At 35.9% G+C, this 16,048-nt stretch overlaps 1 protein-coding gene across 3 annotated transcripts in view; it reads right to left on the bottom strand.

Moving 5' to 3' along the window:
- Nucleotides 1–16,048, bottom strand: part of LOC115239636 (ETS-like protein pointed) — a 105,741-nt gene that overhangs the window by 88,211 nt on the left and 1,482 nt on the right. For 2 of the 3 annotated variants that reach the window (XM_029814257.1, XM_029814258.1), the window contains exon 2: nt 9,187–9,388. In XM_029814257.1, the coding sequence (XP_029670117.1) occupies nt 9,187–9,388 (202 nt within the window). Of the gene's footprint in view, nt 1–9,186; nt 9,389–9,487; nt 9,606–16,048 lie in introns of those variants that run through there. The other variant, XM_029814259.1, reaches the window with a different exon arrangement.

The following is a 16,048-nucleotide window of genomic DNA, read 5'->3' as shown; positions in this document are numbered from 1 at the left end:
AAGAGCGGAAGGAGCGAGAGGGAAGTTAAGTACAGAGAGAAATGAGTGCATACAGAGTACAACAAGAAGGAGGAATGATTAGGGAAAAGAGAGTAAAAAGAGAGAGCGGAGTTGTAGTGGCCTAGGGTGAGGAATTGCGGGAGCGGAAGAGGAGGAGGAGGAGGAGGAGGAGGAGGAGGTAGAAACAGGTGCTAGAGAAACCCGCGAGAGAGAAGGAGACATCGCGCGGGAGATGGAGAGAGACGGAGGCAGACGGGACAAGAAAAGATAAACCGACCAGCTAACATGTGCCAGGAGAACGGTGAGGGGGAAGGAGAAGGGGGGAGGGACGGTGGGGTAGAACGGACCCACCGTGAGGCACGTTCCCACGATCTCATGAATGAACTCGCGTGGCTACTCGCCTCCGTGGTGGGGTACGCGCTCACCTTGCCTCGCCGTCGTCTTTCATCCTTCGCTCGCCGTCTTTCTGCAGCGAAGGCGAGAGAGACGAGGGCAATGCCGACGATGAACGGACAGAGACTGAATTTTCGAACGTCGGTTACGCGGGGTGAAGAACCCTGGATTGACGCAAATCGAGAAAGAATCGACGTCTCGGTTAAATAAAAAAGGAAAAAGAAACCGAACGGATAAAGATGAGGGAGTGGTTCTCTCGGTTAAATAAAAATCGAGTTCATTGTATTAATCTGTTGGGGACATATTCATAATTGCGTCACCAGATATATAAAAACACACAAATAGTCGTTTAAATTATTTGTATAAACATGGCATGAGGAAAATTATGTTCTATGTTCGTGTATATAAAAAGAATGCATATAATAATGTTGAAAGATAAATAGTCAATCAAATGTGAGAGAAATTATCTCACGATCAGTATTATCGTCGATGTGATATCATGCTTTGCGCTTTGTCGATTCGTTTAATTTGAAGCAAGTTGCCATACGAAAACATGGCGCATTTGAATAAAATGTTTTCACAAAATTTGAATTTCCTGTTTTATAACGGATGACTAGTTTCAAAAGTTACGCGTAACGCTTGCGATTTTCAACTCGGTTATCCATCCAGACGATAAGTCTGACGAGTCAAATATATATATGATATAATATACTTTTTACCTTGGGTCTAACAGTGTCCGTGCATTCGGAACGGGCGTTAATTTATCCGTATCAATTGGTGCTCGGGAAGCCATTTTCGTAACCTCGCTCTGCCGGGCCGTTGCTTTGACTCGGAACCGTTACCGGGCCAATAATTACCGCCACCAGATCGGTGCCGCCGTCGACCGAGATAAACCGGCTTGTCGAATCACGTGAGAAAACAGGAAAGGCAAAGGAGGCATCGCCTCGATTACGAGTTCCTGGTCCACCGTCCACCCTCTTTCGCTCTCCCGGCTTCGCGTGAATGTAGCCGAGTCGCGTGGCGCCACGTGACGTCACAACCTGTTGCCATCCACTGCCCTCTCTGCCATCGTTCGCTCTATCTTCCCCCTTTACCCCTCTGTCCATGCGAGCGCGCGCGCGGATGTCGCTTCCATAGACATATATATATTTTTATACGTTTATGGTCGCTTCTCCCAAGTCACGCATGGAAAATAACACTTGCGGTTCATAAATCAAAATCTTTTGCCCAAGATAATCGAGAATAATATGCGAAAAAGTTTCGATGAGGACACTTGACGATCTTTGAAAAATTATTTCTGCAAAAAAATTGCGATAATACAGAGATAGATTGCTCGTTTAATTCAAAGTAGACCAGATAGAACTTTAGCGTCTACTCACCGAAAAATATCAAGATCATTATTGCAGACGATGATTTCTTTCAAGACTTCAAAGGGGGAGAATATAAAATCGACCTCGAAACTTTCCATCGCGGGTGACGCGCGCGCCTTTCCGGTTCGGAGCAGTCCCGGGGAATATCCTACTTTATCCACGGCAGATACATCGCACCAACGTATATCCGTGGCTCTACCTATCGGTAATCTATCGAAGTCGCGGCGATGAAATTTGGTAAACAGGCCGATAGAGGTAGACACCAGTACTCACAGCTGATCCGACACTCGTCCTTTATTCATGCGGAGGCATCAATGGCAGCGCTCTTCATTTTTCACGAGCGTGATACTATCTTTAATCTCGCTCGATACACACTCGCGCAAACCAACCAAGTACAATTATAAACCAAGCGCCGTTTCTCGCTCAACACCGTCGTGGTATAAAGCGAGAGAAAACGAATTATTCAAAGCACGTTGATCTTTTCAACGCGCCTTAAAGAAGGTGTCTTTTTACGTTAAATTTATGGGACTGATGCTTCTTTTATATCAACTTAAAAATAATCCATTATATTAATTTTTGCGCGATATCGAGTTGTTCCTTTATACGAGGAGGAAGGTAACGATTAAGCAAAAGTGTAAATTAAACTGTCGAATTTTTCGATCCAATTAATCTCTCGTCCGTACATTGAAAAAAAAAATTATTAACTTGACTAAATCCGTTCAACTAATTCCCATTTTTTTAATTAAAATATTTATATATTTAAGTCAAATACGACATATTAAATCTAATATGACGTGTATATTTGACTTAAATATATAAATATTTTAATTAAAAAAATGGGAATTAGTTGAACGGATTTAGTCAAGTTAACAATTTTTTTTCAGTGTATAGAAATACACACAGAGATAGAGCGTGATGACGGACAAAAACATTTTTTTAAGTTTGTAATTAAATACGTGATTTCAAAAATATATCTCAGAATCAGGTACGATAAATCTGTTCTTTTTTATGATCGAATCACGCAAAGGGTCTCTCATTGTCGTTCTCAATTAAATTATTTTGCGAGGAACTATTTTCTCCTCGACAACGAGATCAATATACATATATTGTATCAGTTAGAGAAAAGATAAAACGGACCTACGCAGCCGTTTCAATCATGAGGTCAACATCGATTCGTACAAACAACGGACAATATCGAACGAGAGAAACAGACGACTATCTCATTTAAATCGTTATTATATTTTTATCATTCTCTCTTCGCTCAAGACAGCGCGTTTATTAGTTCAATTGGTACTTAACCGTTTGAATTCACGTAAAAATATAAAGATAAGAAGCGAAAGCATAATAAAGTTTATAATCGAGTCCTCTTGAGAATCTTCAAAATTTATCGTACAAATATTATATATTTTAAAAAATGATAAAAAATATACAAACATATTCCGCAGCAAACATAATATGGAATTAATCAAATAAATGATTTCACGGTAAATTTTTTCATTGAATATCGAAGCATATGGCGGGGGATTATATTCTGGGGAAACGGTGCGGACCTCGAGACATTTTCCTCGAGATGAGACAAACAACCGGTCGTTCTCGAGATTGCGTCTTCGAAGGCGCAGCATCTGTTAAAGGAAGAAAGCCAGGCCGACCGGGTAACACTCGAACGGGTCCGTCCAGAAAGGCCACGCAAACCGCGGAGAGGGTTTGTTTCAAACTGCAAATCGCCATCGCCGACGATCCGAGGACGTGAGAATCGTATCTGCCTCTGATCTCGGTTAGATAGGTAGGTAAGCAAAACGAACGTCAAGAGAAAGAGAGAAAGAGAGAGAGAGAGAGAGAGAGAGGGAGGAAGGGAGGGAGAGATAGGGAGGAAAGACGGTAGACGGTAGCATGAATGTAGCGGGAGGGAGAGGGAGCTCGACCGCTCGCACAGCTGCGGTTACGCATTTCGCGCGATGTACACTAACCGTCATAAATGTTTCCCCGGCATACTGGACATTCCCATTTAGATGTTTATAAAAAAAGTAATAAAAAAATAGATAATGCGCGCACGTGGACAAGTAGTTTGACAGTAGTTTTTCTTGTATATACGAGAGGGAGGGAGAAGCGTGCATTGCATATTTCAAATTCAAGATTGAAAAATAAATAGGTAAATTATATTCCATATTACATAAAAAGATGTATATATCGTTATATATATTTACAAAAGATTAAAGAGAAAAGAGACAAAGATATTGAATGTTGGTATCTCGCGAGTGGGATTTACTTTGAACAATCTATTTATAAAGATGCGATACACGTTCGGATATAATAAATATATGTATAATAAATCATTCATGGCGCCTAATAATACTGACTAGCCGGCGACTTTTCTCTTCCTCTCCGTTTTCTCACCGAAAGAACTCGCGCACCCCCGTACGCCGCGTCGTCTTTCGTATATTCCCACACAGATGTAAGGCTTCGCGAAATTTCTCTCTGCGTCCCTCTGCCTCATTCGACTCTCCTTTTCCCGACAACGCTCAAATAAATTCGAATTCGCTGCACACGTCACAATTTAATCTTTTTTTTGCAATCCCCTGTCGCCGCTCCGCCTCTCTAAGATCTCTCGGAATATTTATTGATTGAATTTGACGAGTTGGCTATGATGATAACAGTCATAAAGTCGACGTGGGTGTTATTATAGCGGAATAAAAAATCCACGCGAGAGATTTAAACTCGCGCGATTTCAAGATACACATATATCAGGTGTATTTTTTCTTTTTATAAATAAATACGCGTGTCAAGAATATTTATAAAATCTTGAAAAATATAAGATAAAAACCACAGAGGTTTTATTTGTTTACTCTCATACGTCTCGCATAAAAATTTATGTAAATTTACTATTTTTGACTTGGAGATACGTGGGGATGTCGATTTACGATTAACAGACGGAGGCACGAGACAAAAAGATAAGGATATACGCGGTAGCGGGGCGGGGACCCTTTAGTAAGTCGGAGCACGTAATTTAACGAGCTTCGATCATCCGGTGTCGATTTGACTGTGGAATAAATGGAAAAGATACGTTGGCTCTTGTACTCACGGGACTGACAACGACAGAGATTTTTTTAACGAAGAATTAAAGTTTACATGATTACGTCATACAACAAATATATGTAATACGTGAAGAAATAGATAAGAAAATATATAATAGATAAATTTTAATGCCGCAGAGTTTTCAAGTCACAAGACATCAGTCTTGGTAAATCTTGAAATAAACTTTGGAATTTTGATAATTTATCGAAAGTTATTCAGATCTTGTTTCTAATGTCAATAGAAAACATTTCTGTTTAAAGTATCTATTTTATCTAATAATGATAATAATAATCTTTTCGTTTTAATAAATACGTTAATTAACAGTTTATGTGCTAAAAGATATGAAAAGAGAAGAATAACATATACTTATGCTCTGAGACAATTAAGATGCGATTAAGATACGAAGCAATTTACACATTTAATGTAAAATATTAGCGCAAACATGAAATCTAGAGTCTAAATCATATGTGTGTGGAAAAATTTTTATATTTTACTACTTTAAGCGAGCTTTAAATAGGCGTCTCTTGTATTTAAGTATTGTTAAGTATAGTATCGCGCGCGGTGTGACTAAACTTTCCTCGAAGTTCCTTGGCCCGACACGGTGTTTGCCACGGAATTCGAATTCATATTTATGAGACGACATATCTTTACGAGCACGCGCGCGAGAGCCGGAATTTATCATAGTGTTGAATTCGTGACACGAGTGCGTTACGGTGTGCGCAACGACGGACAGCCACATAAGAAGCGCAAAACAAATCTCACCATCGCGTCAATGTCAAGATAGACAATGGCTATTTGCATAAAACATTATCTACCTACCGTCTGTCATCTATGGCAGCGTGTTGTAAGCAAAGATCGAACGTTCGATCGTCGGACAATAGTGTTGGGGATTGTTATGAAAAAAGTGTGTGGAAAGTATAGATCTAGTGATTATGGCCGCGTAAATATAATGGAAAATTCAAAGAACGATTGTGGCAATAGTTGATATATTTGAGTATGTGATATTTATGTGCTTCTTTCTCTCTCTCTCTTTCGCTGCCTAATATTATATATTATAAAAAATTATATCTGCAATTATAATTTAAAAAAATATTTATCATATATCGATTGATAAAGAGCAATTTTGAAAAAATTTGACATTTATAAATTTATAAAAGAATTGTAAACGTAAATATCAATAAATGAATATATTTTACATAAGTGTCGTAAATGAAGAGCCGCCTGCGTTCCGTTTTTAGTTATGTTATTTAGTTTCTCGGACTCGGCATTACGTCATGTGATAATCACGTGTCGAACTGATATTCGTTGTAGTCGTAATAGTCGTTAATAGTCGTTAACAATGGACGTTCGCAATTTAACATGTGTGAGATACAGATCAAGTATTGGTATGCGAGTGACAATTAATCTATCTTGAGCAATTATTGGCTACATATAATGGCTGTCTCGCCGATAAATGACATCACGAGCAATATGTGGTTCACGCGCACCAAAAGTTAAATAACATGCGTAATAAATCGGTTAATTATATGTGATTTATCCGTTTAAATTGCGTTATTACACGGTCGTTATTACGGTGTAATCACTCTGTACTATCCAATTGAAACCCCACGCTCGTATTTACACAGCATTGCTTATGTTCTAATTGCTAAATGCGTGGGATACATTTCTAACTTATAGATAGATTCTTTTTTAACGCTTGACCGGCATTGGTATTTCCATTTTAAGTAATGCGGCAGAAAAGAGCAAAAAGATTTTTCAGTTTGTAGCGTTAACGTTTTATATATAGCACAAATGCTAATTGCAACATATGCTAAAAATATAGAAAATGTTTTTAAGATCCTTTGAAGATATATTTAAATTTATTTAATATATACACGGGAAAATAAAACGTTTCACGTATCGCGGAATGTTAAAATTATGATTATTTGAAGACAATGAATGAAGTTTATTTTAACGAACAATATAAAATTATTTGAGAAAATTAAAATATCCCTCCCTCATAATATTTTTAATTCAGACGTGTAAGAGAAAGAAAGTGATAAATTTGAAAACTTGGGCAAGTATAAATAATTTAAATGTATATCCCAGCAGAAAATTTTCGGCATCCCTTTTATATTTGCAAAACTAACATTATCTTCTTCAGAAACGTAAGAATGTTAAAAAATACCAATGGCAGTATGTAAAATATTTTTCGATTATTTAAATATGCCACACATACTTTTTCTCTCTCTCACTCCTATAAATATCTGTTTTATTCCTCTCTCGCTTCTTTCTCTGTACATTTTTCAAGTTTATCAGTTAAAAATACATATATAATCAACAAATGTTGTTGACATCTCGTTATCGCGCAACTATTTAAAGAACATAATTTGTTATCCGTCTGTCTCGGATGTAATAAACCTAAATATTTATAAAAATGATTCACACATATGCGATTCGTGATTGCGCGTGAGCTTAGCCGTTAGAAAAAAAAAAAAACGTAGAATCACTGAAAAATTCTCATACCCTCTCGAAGCCGAATAAGAGCGGATAAATAAGTGGGGGCGACGCGTCCGACGCGTACGTGCAGCCTCATACACGTATCCGAAAGAGAATGGAAGGCGGGGGCGTTCAGTGGGGGGGCTTTAATGAGGATGCTGCTGATTATCCAATTCGTAAATTCTCGCTACATTTTGATCGTGCACGACGAGCCGCGAGTAACAAGGATGACTCGCACTGCCAGTCGACACGATACAATCGTCCTAGAAAATTCCGATTTTCAACATGACAAAACTCACTTCTCTTCGCTTTATTGAGGGTTAACTTTTATCGCACGTTATTCGAAGACCTTATTGAAATAATGGGAATAGACTAGTGTAATATTATAATTTTTGCGAGAAATATTGTTGAAATTTTGTTACGCATCTTTATCTGCGAATAAAATTTGCAATATTTTTCTTCTCGGTTATTGAAAGATTAATTTTATAGCATATTTCTTCTGTCCTAGTATTTATAAATTGTACATGAGAGAATAGCGTATAAACTACTCAATATTATTCTGAGAGAAAAAATACATTAATTTTTAAAAAAATATACATAATACTCAAAAAAAAAAAAAAAATGTATATATATAGGCGTGTAAAACTTACATTTTTATACTGTTTATTATAACCCTCAATTATAGTAATTTATAACTGCTACGTTAATCTTTCAATTAGCGAGGAGATGATATTTATTTGTAGGTTGAAGTCGATGTGTAAAATAATGTTTAAAAAAATCATAAAAATATATTATCATAAAATAGCTTAAAACAATTATTTTCTTATATTAAAAGTACAATAAATATCTGACCCAGTATATTTCGTTTGATATAGTGCACTAGGCGCAATACAACTCGCGCGATCTAATTGAACAAATAGTACATGTGTGTAAGTGCAGTTCGCACTCTTAGCTAGCTGCTCGTATTATGCTAGCGTCATCGGATGTAAGTGTACCTTTAAGTGTCGAGATCCGACGTTAACACAACACTATATCGGAATCATAGTCGCTCTCGTATTTCAAGAGGCGACTTTGAAAGAGCTGATTTCACTTTTCTTCGCATTATCACTTTGTCCCTTTATCATTCCGAGAAATCGCGCGTTCATATATCTTTATATATATGTATATAATAAATAAACACTACAAAGATACTTCACAATTTTGCAGTTTTTGGGCAATTTAAAATAAGTTTTTTCTTATTAAAGACGACAAAATATCTATGTAGACTATATATATATATCGTGTTTTTTAAGTGACAAATAGCTTTTAAACTTGGCAAAAAATCATTCCACGTCCGTGAGTGACCGCTCAATGAGAATATTAAACTGGATGATTATTACACTGTCTGGACAAATAGTCTCGTAAAATATTCTCACGCCGTTGGCACGTGCTATTAGTAACATGATAAAATATTCAACAAGGAAGAACTACAAGCCCAAGAAATTATCATATTATGAAATTAAAGAAAATGTCCCGTTAAAAACTGTTAAACATTTAAAGATTGATCCACAAGAGAGATACTTCTTCAAAAAGTGTTTTAGAAAAAGAGAGAGATAGAGAGAAATATTTATAATAAAATATTTTTAACAAATTCCTCCCCCTCAAATAAATTTCCAAATAAATAAAAAATAAAGTATTTAATAATCTAAGTTTTTTTATTAATTCAAAATAATATATTTAAATAAATTTAAATAATAAAATACTGAATATTATTAGAAGATTATTATAATATCCTTATTGTTAGACTGCTTGCATGTAAATTGCTCTTTAAAAGTTTTGTTTTGACTGAGAGGACAACTTGAAACATTGAAACATACTGATTGCAAAAACTCACCTAAAGAGCTTTCCGGATCGGAGAGATCCGAGACGGAGGGTACCTTCTGCATCGAGGTATCTCTGCCTGGGAGGGTCGGCACCAGACTCTCTTCTTCGGCATCGGAAAACAGCTCTTGTTTCAATTTCGTCATTATCGTCAGCATACCGCTGCCATCAGTAATACCGTTGGCCAAAAAGCTGCCCATGCTTCGAACATCGCGCTAGTAAATAAAAATACATGTTATTAACTCAAGTTGACATACACGCACACCGCTCGTTTTTATCTATGTAAAAAAAAAAAAAAACGCTGCGATAAATACTGCGTATCTTTTTACGGTAATATGCAACAAGATTTTTTTATTTTGTTTGTGCCAATAGTTTAACATCCTTATCCAAAATCGTTCGAAGTATAAATATTTTTCGACGATAAAAAGAACAAAATTCACGTAAAAAATTTTACATAGTCAAACGTTGAATAGTAAAAGAGGCAAAGTAAAGGAATAACGATTGGCTGCTCTCGACAAGGAGGAAGCGGTGCACATTACTTGTCGAGAAAGAATGGAATAAAGAAAAGAAGGGGACGCAGCTCGAAGCGGAAAAAGAATGAAGAGAGTGTATGCTCGTGCCGGCGATATATAGTCACGACTCGCTTGACCTTCGTATGAAAGACTTCGAGTTGAATGAAACGTCGCGATGGAGTGACGTAACGACGTGTAACGCGCGCGTGTCGTGATCTAGTACTACGAGGAATCAATGAACGTGACTCGTACGGAAGAAATTTAGAAGATAGTCTCCTCGACATGCGCAAACATATCTTTCTGATCTTGAAAAAGTTCTTCTGGTTCAATGAAATAACAAATAATGTTATCTAGTTTGATAACGTTATATAAAACTTCAAAATTTCGAGAGATATGTTCCGACTATAATCATGATATTTTAAAATTTTATAAATAGTGTATATATATATATATATATATATATATATATATATATATATATATATATGTCACATTCTATTCCAACATCTTTCCTCGTAGGATCTTTCTATATTTATTTCTATTTATTTATCCATTTCTTCCTCTTTCGTCGTCTATATTCGATGCTGAACGAAGATCCTATCCATTTATTGCATTCATCAATAATACGTGACTGAGATGTCGTCTACAACGACCTATCTGCGAGTAAAATTCCGGTGGTTATATGCGATAACATGGCCGAATGCTGATGTGTGCATGAATTCGCAGTCGCATTATTTGTTCATCAACGTTGACCGTGACCTTGCTCGGAAATTGTACGCAAATTTTGATCTCGGACGGTAAGCTCTTGGATACTTGGGGAAGCGATAATATCGGTTATCGCGAGTACAAAAGCTCCCCACAAACACGAGTTGCAGAACGAATCGAGATTGACTGAATGAAATTCTTTCGACCTAAAGCAAAGCGCTTGAGGAAGGAGGAAGAATATGCTATCTCTGTATTATATTTAATACGATCCTCGCCGCGCAATATTTATTATGTTACTTTGAGAGAATTGATAGCAACTGCGATTTGCAAGGAATGCGCGTTATCTCGTAAAATCTCGATAGCAGCAAGCACGATTGTTTATCGCTGACGGCAAAAGTAGACTTTCAGGCGTGTTCTCGGTAATAGTCCTTTCAGACATGTAAATCTATTCGCGCAGTGGTACACACAACGACGTCGGCAATGAAGGGGAAAACTGAATCAACGAACGCGGCAGATCCGAGAATATCGCGAGATAAGTTACGTTCGTCGATTGAGAAACTAGATCGATTCATTCATGAATAAGTATTATCAATGAGTCGCAATTCGAGCGCATGAACTTTGCGTAATTTTTATAACCCCGGCGTACGCGTGTATTGAAGATCTCTTCCATTCATATCAGACATGCCACGTATATATATGACCTAACGGATATGAACTCCATTTCCGAATATATTAAACATGATAATTTATATTTAAAGACTTGTACGATAAGCATGGCACAATCTGCATATCTCACTTGTATGATAAAATGAGTTAAAAAACAGACATTGACTGACGAAACAAAAAGTGTCTGAGATATCGTGAGAACATATTTTTATCAAGATCTCGAAGCATGCATCCCGAAAATATGCATCATCGTATTTTATAAAAACATGAAAAAAGCAATGAGTAATAATAGTGCATAAATCGGAAAAAAACTATATTATGTTTATGATAACTGACAAACTTTTCGTTTCGTCACCATCATGCATAAATATCTAACATTTCCTTCTTTAATTAAAAAACAGTCGATAAAGTGATAATCGTGCATATGTATATATGGACGGAGAATCATCGTGTGTTTGCATCGACATTTCATAACCAATATATTTATTTTATTTTCTTTGCGGATGAGGATGACTTCTCTGTAAGGGGTATTCTCAGTAAAGAGACCACACGTACATAATATTGCAACAGCCAATTCTATCGATGAGCGCAGTATTAAATCAGATCACTTTGTAGCGTGAACGTTCGATCGTGCACGCGCGACATTCATGCCATTAAGCGATAAGATAAATTTTGTGCCGATATCATAGATGCAAAATACCGTGCAAGTTGTTTGTCACCCATCTCGCTTTTAATATAAGATGCTTGATAAAAGGAAAAAAATGGAGAAGGAAAAACGATAGGAAAATATAATTTAATAGTCACGAGATGGAACGAGTTATGCAGAAAATGCAGATTTTTTGTAGGTATTCCTTACGAAATGTACAATTCATCTTGAGATACGAGAATGTATGTCTCGAATTGTTCAACTCGCGTTCCATAGAAACGAAAGGTAATCCCGATCGATATTCATTAGTACTCTATTTGATATCACGATTGGAATAATGTTGTACCGAGTATAATTTAAGTTAACGTCTGTGTCAAACACGTATCTGCGTTAAATACGTGTGTAAAATACTTTATGTCTGTATGCTCGTGTGAAAATGTATAATTCGATATACGTATATCGCCACACAAACTCATTCATTATATAGCGTTTACAAACGCAACGATGACAACGCCGCGAAACAGGCTTACGTGACATGTTATCTCGCATCACGCGATAAATATAATTAACTAACGAGATGTTTTTTGTCAAAGTCATTGAAGCAGGTGTGAAAAACCATATGGAAATTAAACCGACATGGACATGCATTTGAAGATTCAACATATAAAGTGCGTGCATAGCCGATCAGATGATCATCTGACAGATGAAAGAAATCTCACGCGAAGCGGGAAATCGAACGAGGCGGGATATTGATGTTTTTTATTATTTCGGGATACTGCATGTATGTATGTGTGTGTGTGTATTTGTGTGTGTTTAAAAATAAGATATAGCTTATCGATACGCGCGCGAATGATATATTCGAGAAAACGACAGCACACACTTATTGTCAGCTGTTAGATTTCTCGATCAATCGACCTCAAGACTAATAATTAATACGATAGTACTGTTCTGTGACTGTTGTACGATTATATAAATTACTGAACTTTTAGTCTATTACGCATCCAATCCAATAATTAAATATGTTACAAGTTCGGAATCCAATAATTAAATGGCAGATGTTTTGCATAAGCGCTGTCTCTTTCTCTCTATTGACTCTATACGGAATAATGTGTGAATATTAATTAAAGTTAATCAAAGCCTGAGTAATACTTCGTCTTTTTTTTAAGTACAGAATCACAAAAAAACATGTATTAATGTTTATAGAATATTTCTGTAAAATCAATACAATGTTTTTTATGATGGAAATTCTGATAATACGTAATGCAGAAGAAGAAGATTACACAAGATTGCATGTTAATCCCACGAACGATACGCGACAGATATAAATATTATCAAATTGCTTCGACGAAAATATAAGCTCTCCATTAGATAATAATATTATATTAATTGAAAAAAACGAAACACAAGAAATCACACACATATATGCTTGCTGCGACATTACGAAACCACGTGAACCAACTTTGTTCTTGCATTGGATTTGCCGACCTCGATATCTTATCGATTACGCTGATTAATTAATTGCTCAGACGTGGCTACGATTATATCCACTTCGAATGCGGGCGAAATTAAATTAGCAAACGTCCATTCACGCGATTCGCATTAATAACTTATCGCAAAAATCAATGCCGTTTCCCTTATTTATAACGAGTAGACGCTGAGTTTACATTTCATGCAAAAATGATAACCGCATTATTTATGAAACCCTGATAAATATTTTCGTTCTGGGTAATTAATTTGCGTATGAAATTTCCAATAACGACGGAATAATACATGTTTAAATTGTGAGAATAATAATTTCTATATTTTTGCACATCATGTTTATATTACTGATGCATTTATTGATAGTTCTTGTCGATAATTCGATAATTGATAATGCCACGGATTGCGATAGAGAAAATAAAGATAATTTACGTAATCGTAACAGAAAATATGCTCAGATTATATAATCAAATAAATGATATATTAAACAAATATTTTTATGAATAGACGCGTTTTACCTAAGTTCGAGCTGTGTGTCGACATGCATAGAATTGAATATTATAAGAGAATGTATAACAATATTGCTAGAAATATATCATGCTTATAACGAAGGAAGCGGATAGACCGCGCCCATGAAGCTTAATTTGAGATCGATGGCTAAGTTTTCAGTCATTAAATCAACTGGACAACCTACTATTAATGGCGGAAGATTAAAACGATCATAATCATAACCTGATATGTGTGTGTATATGTTTATCGAATGTTTTATAAATTTATATGTTGAAATCATTTTTTCAATCGGGAATATAAATTGCAAAATTATATGTACTAAAATATTAAACTGATTATTAAAATATTAAACTAAATATTAAAAATATTAAAAAATTATTTAAAAGTGATAATTTCTCTCGAGTATCCCTTCCCGCCTGTATGATTATGAACATATATCATGATTGTTGGAATGTGCAGTGTGACATCGTCTTTTAATATCGTCTGTTCGATGATGAATGAAGAAGGCGAGACTGAAAAAGCGATAAAAGGACACTGCATAGATAAAGTGTACAATGAATGAAGGAGAAACTGAGGTTGTATACAACGAAAAATTTCACCTATCAAAACAGCGAGGAGCGAAATGCGATGAAAAGAGGCACGCGTGGTTTAAAAGCAACGTGTACGATATTGCAGCATTTTGTATAAAGATTGTGTTAAATGAAACTAAAATTACATTGTCCTTTTATATGTCTTTGTGCCGTCGTGCATACGAAAGCAAAGAACGGATAGAAGGCCAAGAATGGAAGGCGTGGGATGTGAGTGCACTAGCTGCGAGGCGCATGTGCATTACGTGGGTAGTCTGTAACAAAAATATTATAACGAACGATGAAAGAGGCGATGTAATAATAGCGCTCGATGTTTAATAACGAGGAAAAAAAAATGGAATACACGCGAGACGTTGCAAAATATGTATATATAGAAAGAGAGAGAGCTGATAATCTGTGCTTTACATTCTTCTATGCTAACAAAAAACTATCGAAATGTCCCAAAAATGCGGATATGTGAAACGTGTAACAAAAGAGGGCGACGCGATTGGAATTACATTATGGCTTTCGCCATCATATGGGGAAGATACGTGGAAAAAAAAAATCAAAGAACGAGAATGGCGTGTAGGACGACGACGACAAAGTATTGCCGCACCGTCGTTGTCGTCGTCGTCGACGTCGCTGCGATGGGCAAATGTATGACGTAGGCAAGGCAGTCAACGGTGCATGCGACTAGAACGACCAGAGGCGCATGCAAGAAGGTCTGGCAGCATGTGATGCGGGAAGGGATGCTATTTCTGGCGGCTTAGGTTTCCCTTTCTCTCTCTCTCTCCTCCCTGGTTTGTGCGCGTCGCATTTTCTCCCGCGCACGATGCCTTTTCCAAGTCTTGTTTCACTCTTAACTGGTACACACGCGGATTTCTATGATTCAGGCCGCGTGGTCCATTCAATTTTCACGATGACATCGCACTACTTTGCCCTTTTTTTCCTCTAACTATCGCGTCTTTCACTTAATCCACGAGCCGTTTCAATAAACGTTATTTAAAGTTGACTGTGTCATTTAAATAAGCTTGAACCGATTAACTTTAATATTTATTTAAAAAATCAGCCTTTGTATGAATTCTGGAAAAGATTTGTAAAAAATTTTCCAATAGCTACGATCTTAAAAAAGAAATGCGAGATATATATTTTTTATTTCTAATTTTGGCTGCGACAGATTTTATTGGAAATTTGGTATTGATTTTCACGTAATGAAAATTCGATAGAATATTTATTAGTTGGCACTTTCGCGTCGAAAACAATTAAAACCGGAATGCACAAAAAATATTACTATTAAAAATTTACAATTAAATTAAATGTAATTGTCGCAACTAGAGAAATATGACAAAGAAAAAAATGTTGATAATTTTATACTTGTATTTAACATTTGATAAATGTCACAAGCTAGATGGAATATTATTAATGACAATGCTTCAATATATAACATAGTGATAAGCATATATTCTAGATTGAAATACGAAAAAATATCAAAAAATACAATCTACAATAGTACAGTAGTTTTAATTTACAAGATATTTAAACAAGAACGGCATTATATAATAGAAGCGAGCTATTATTATCATTTTTTTCGAACTGATCTCAAATCTTTACGCCTTTGCTTTATCTTGGTGTGAACTAAATTAAATGGCAGATACCTCTTTTTATTTGATTACTCTTTGTATGTCGATAAAAAGGCTCGACTCCTTGTGATCTTATATTGTATTTTATATGTAGACTTTATATATTTATATAAAGTGCTATTGATAATGCAACACTATATATATATATATA

This window comes from Formica exsecta, unplaced genomic scaffold (genome assembly GCF_003651465.1).
Source record: "Formica exsecta isolate Colony F162 unplaced genomic scaffold, ASM365146v1 scaffold393, whole genome shotgun sequence".
Classification (NCBI taxonomy): domain Eukaryota; kingdom Metazoa; phylum Arthropoda; class Insecta; order Hymenoptera; family Formicidae; genus Formica; species Formica exsecta.
Note: the sequence above shows the minus strand (reverse complement) of the source record. Positions and strands in the feature narration are given on the sequence as shown.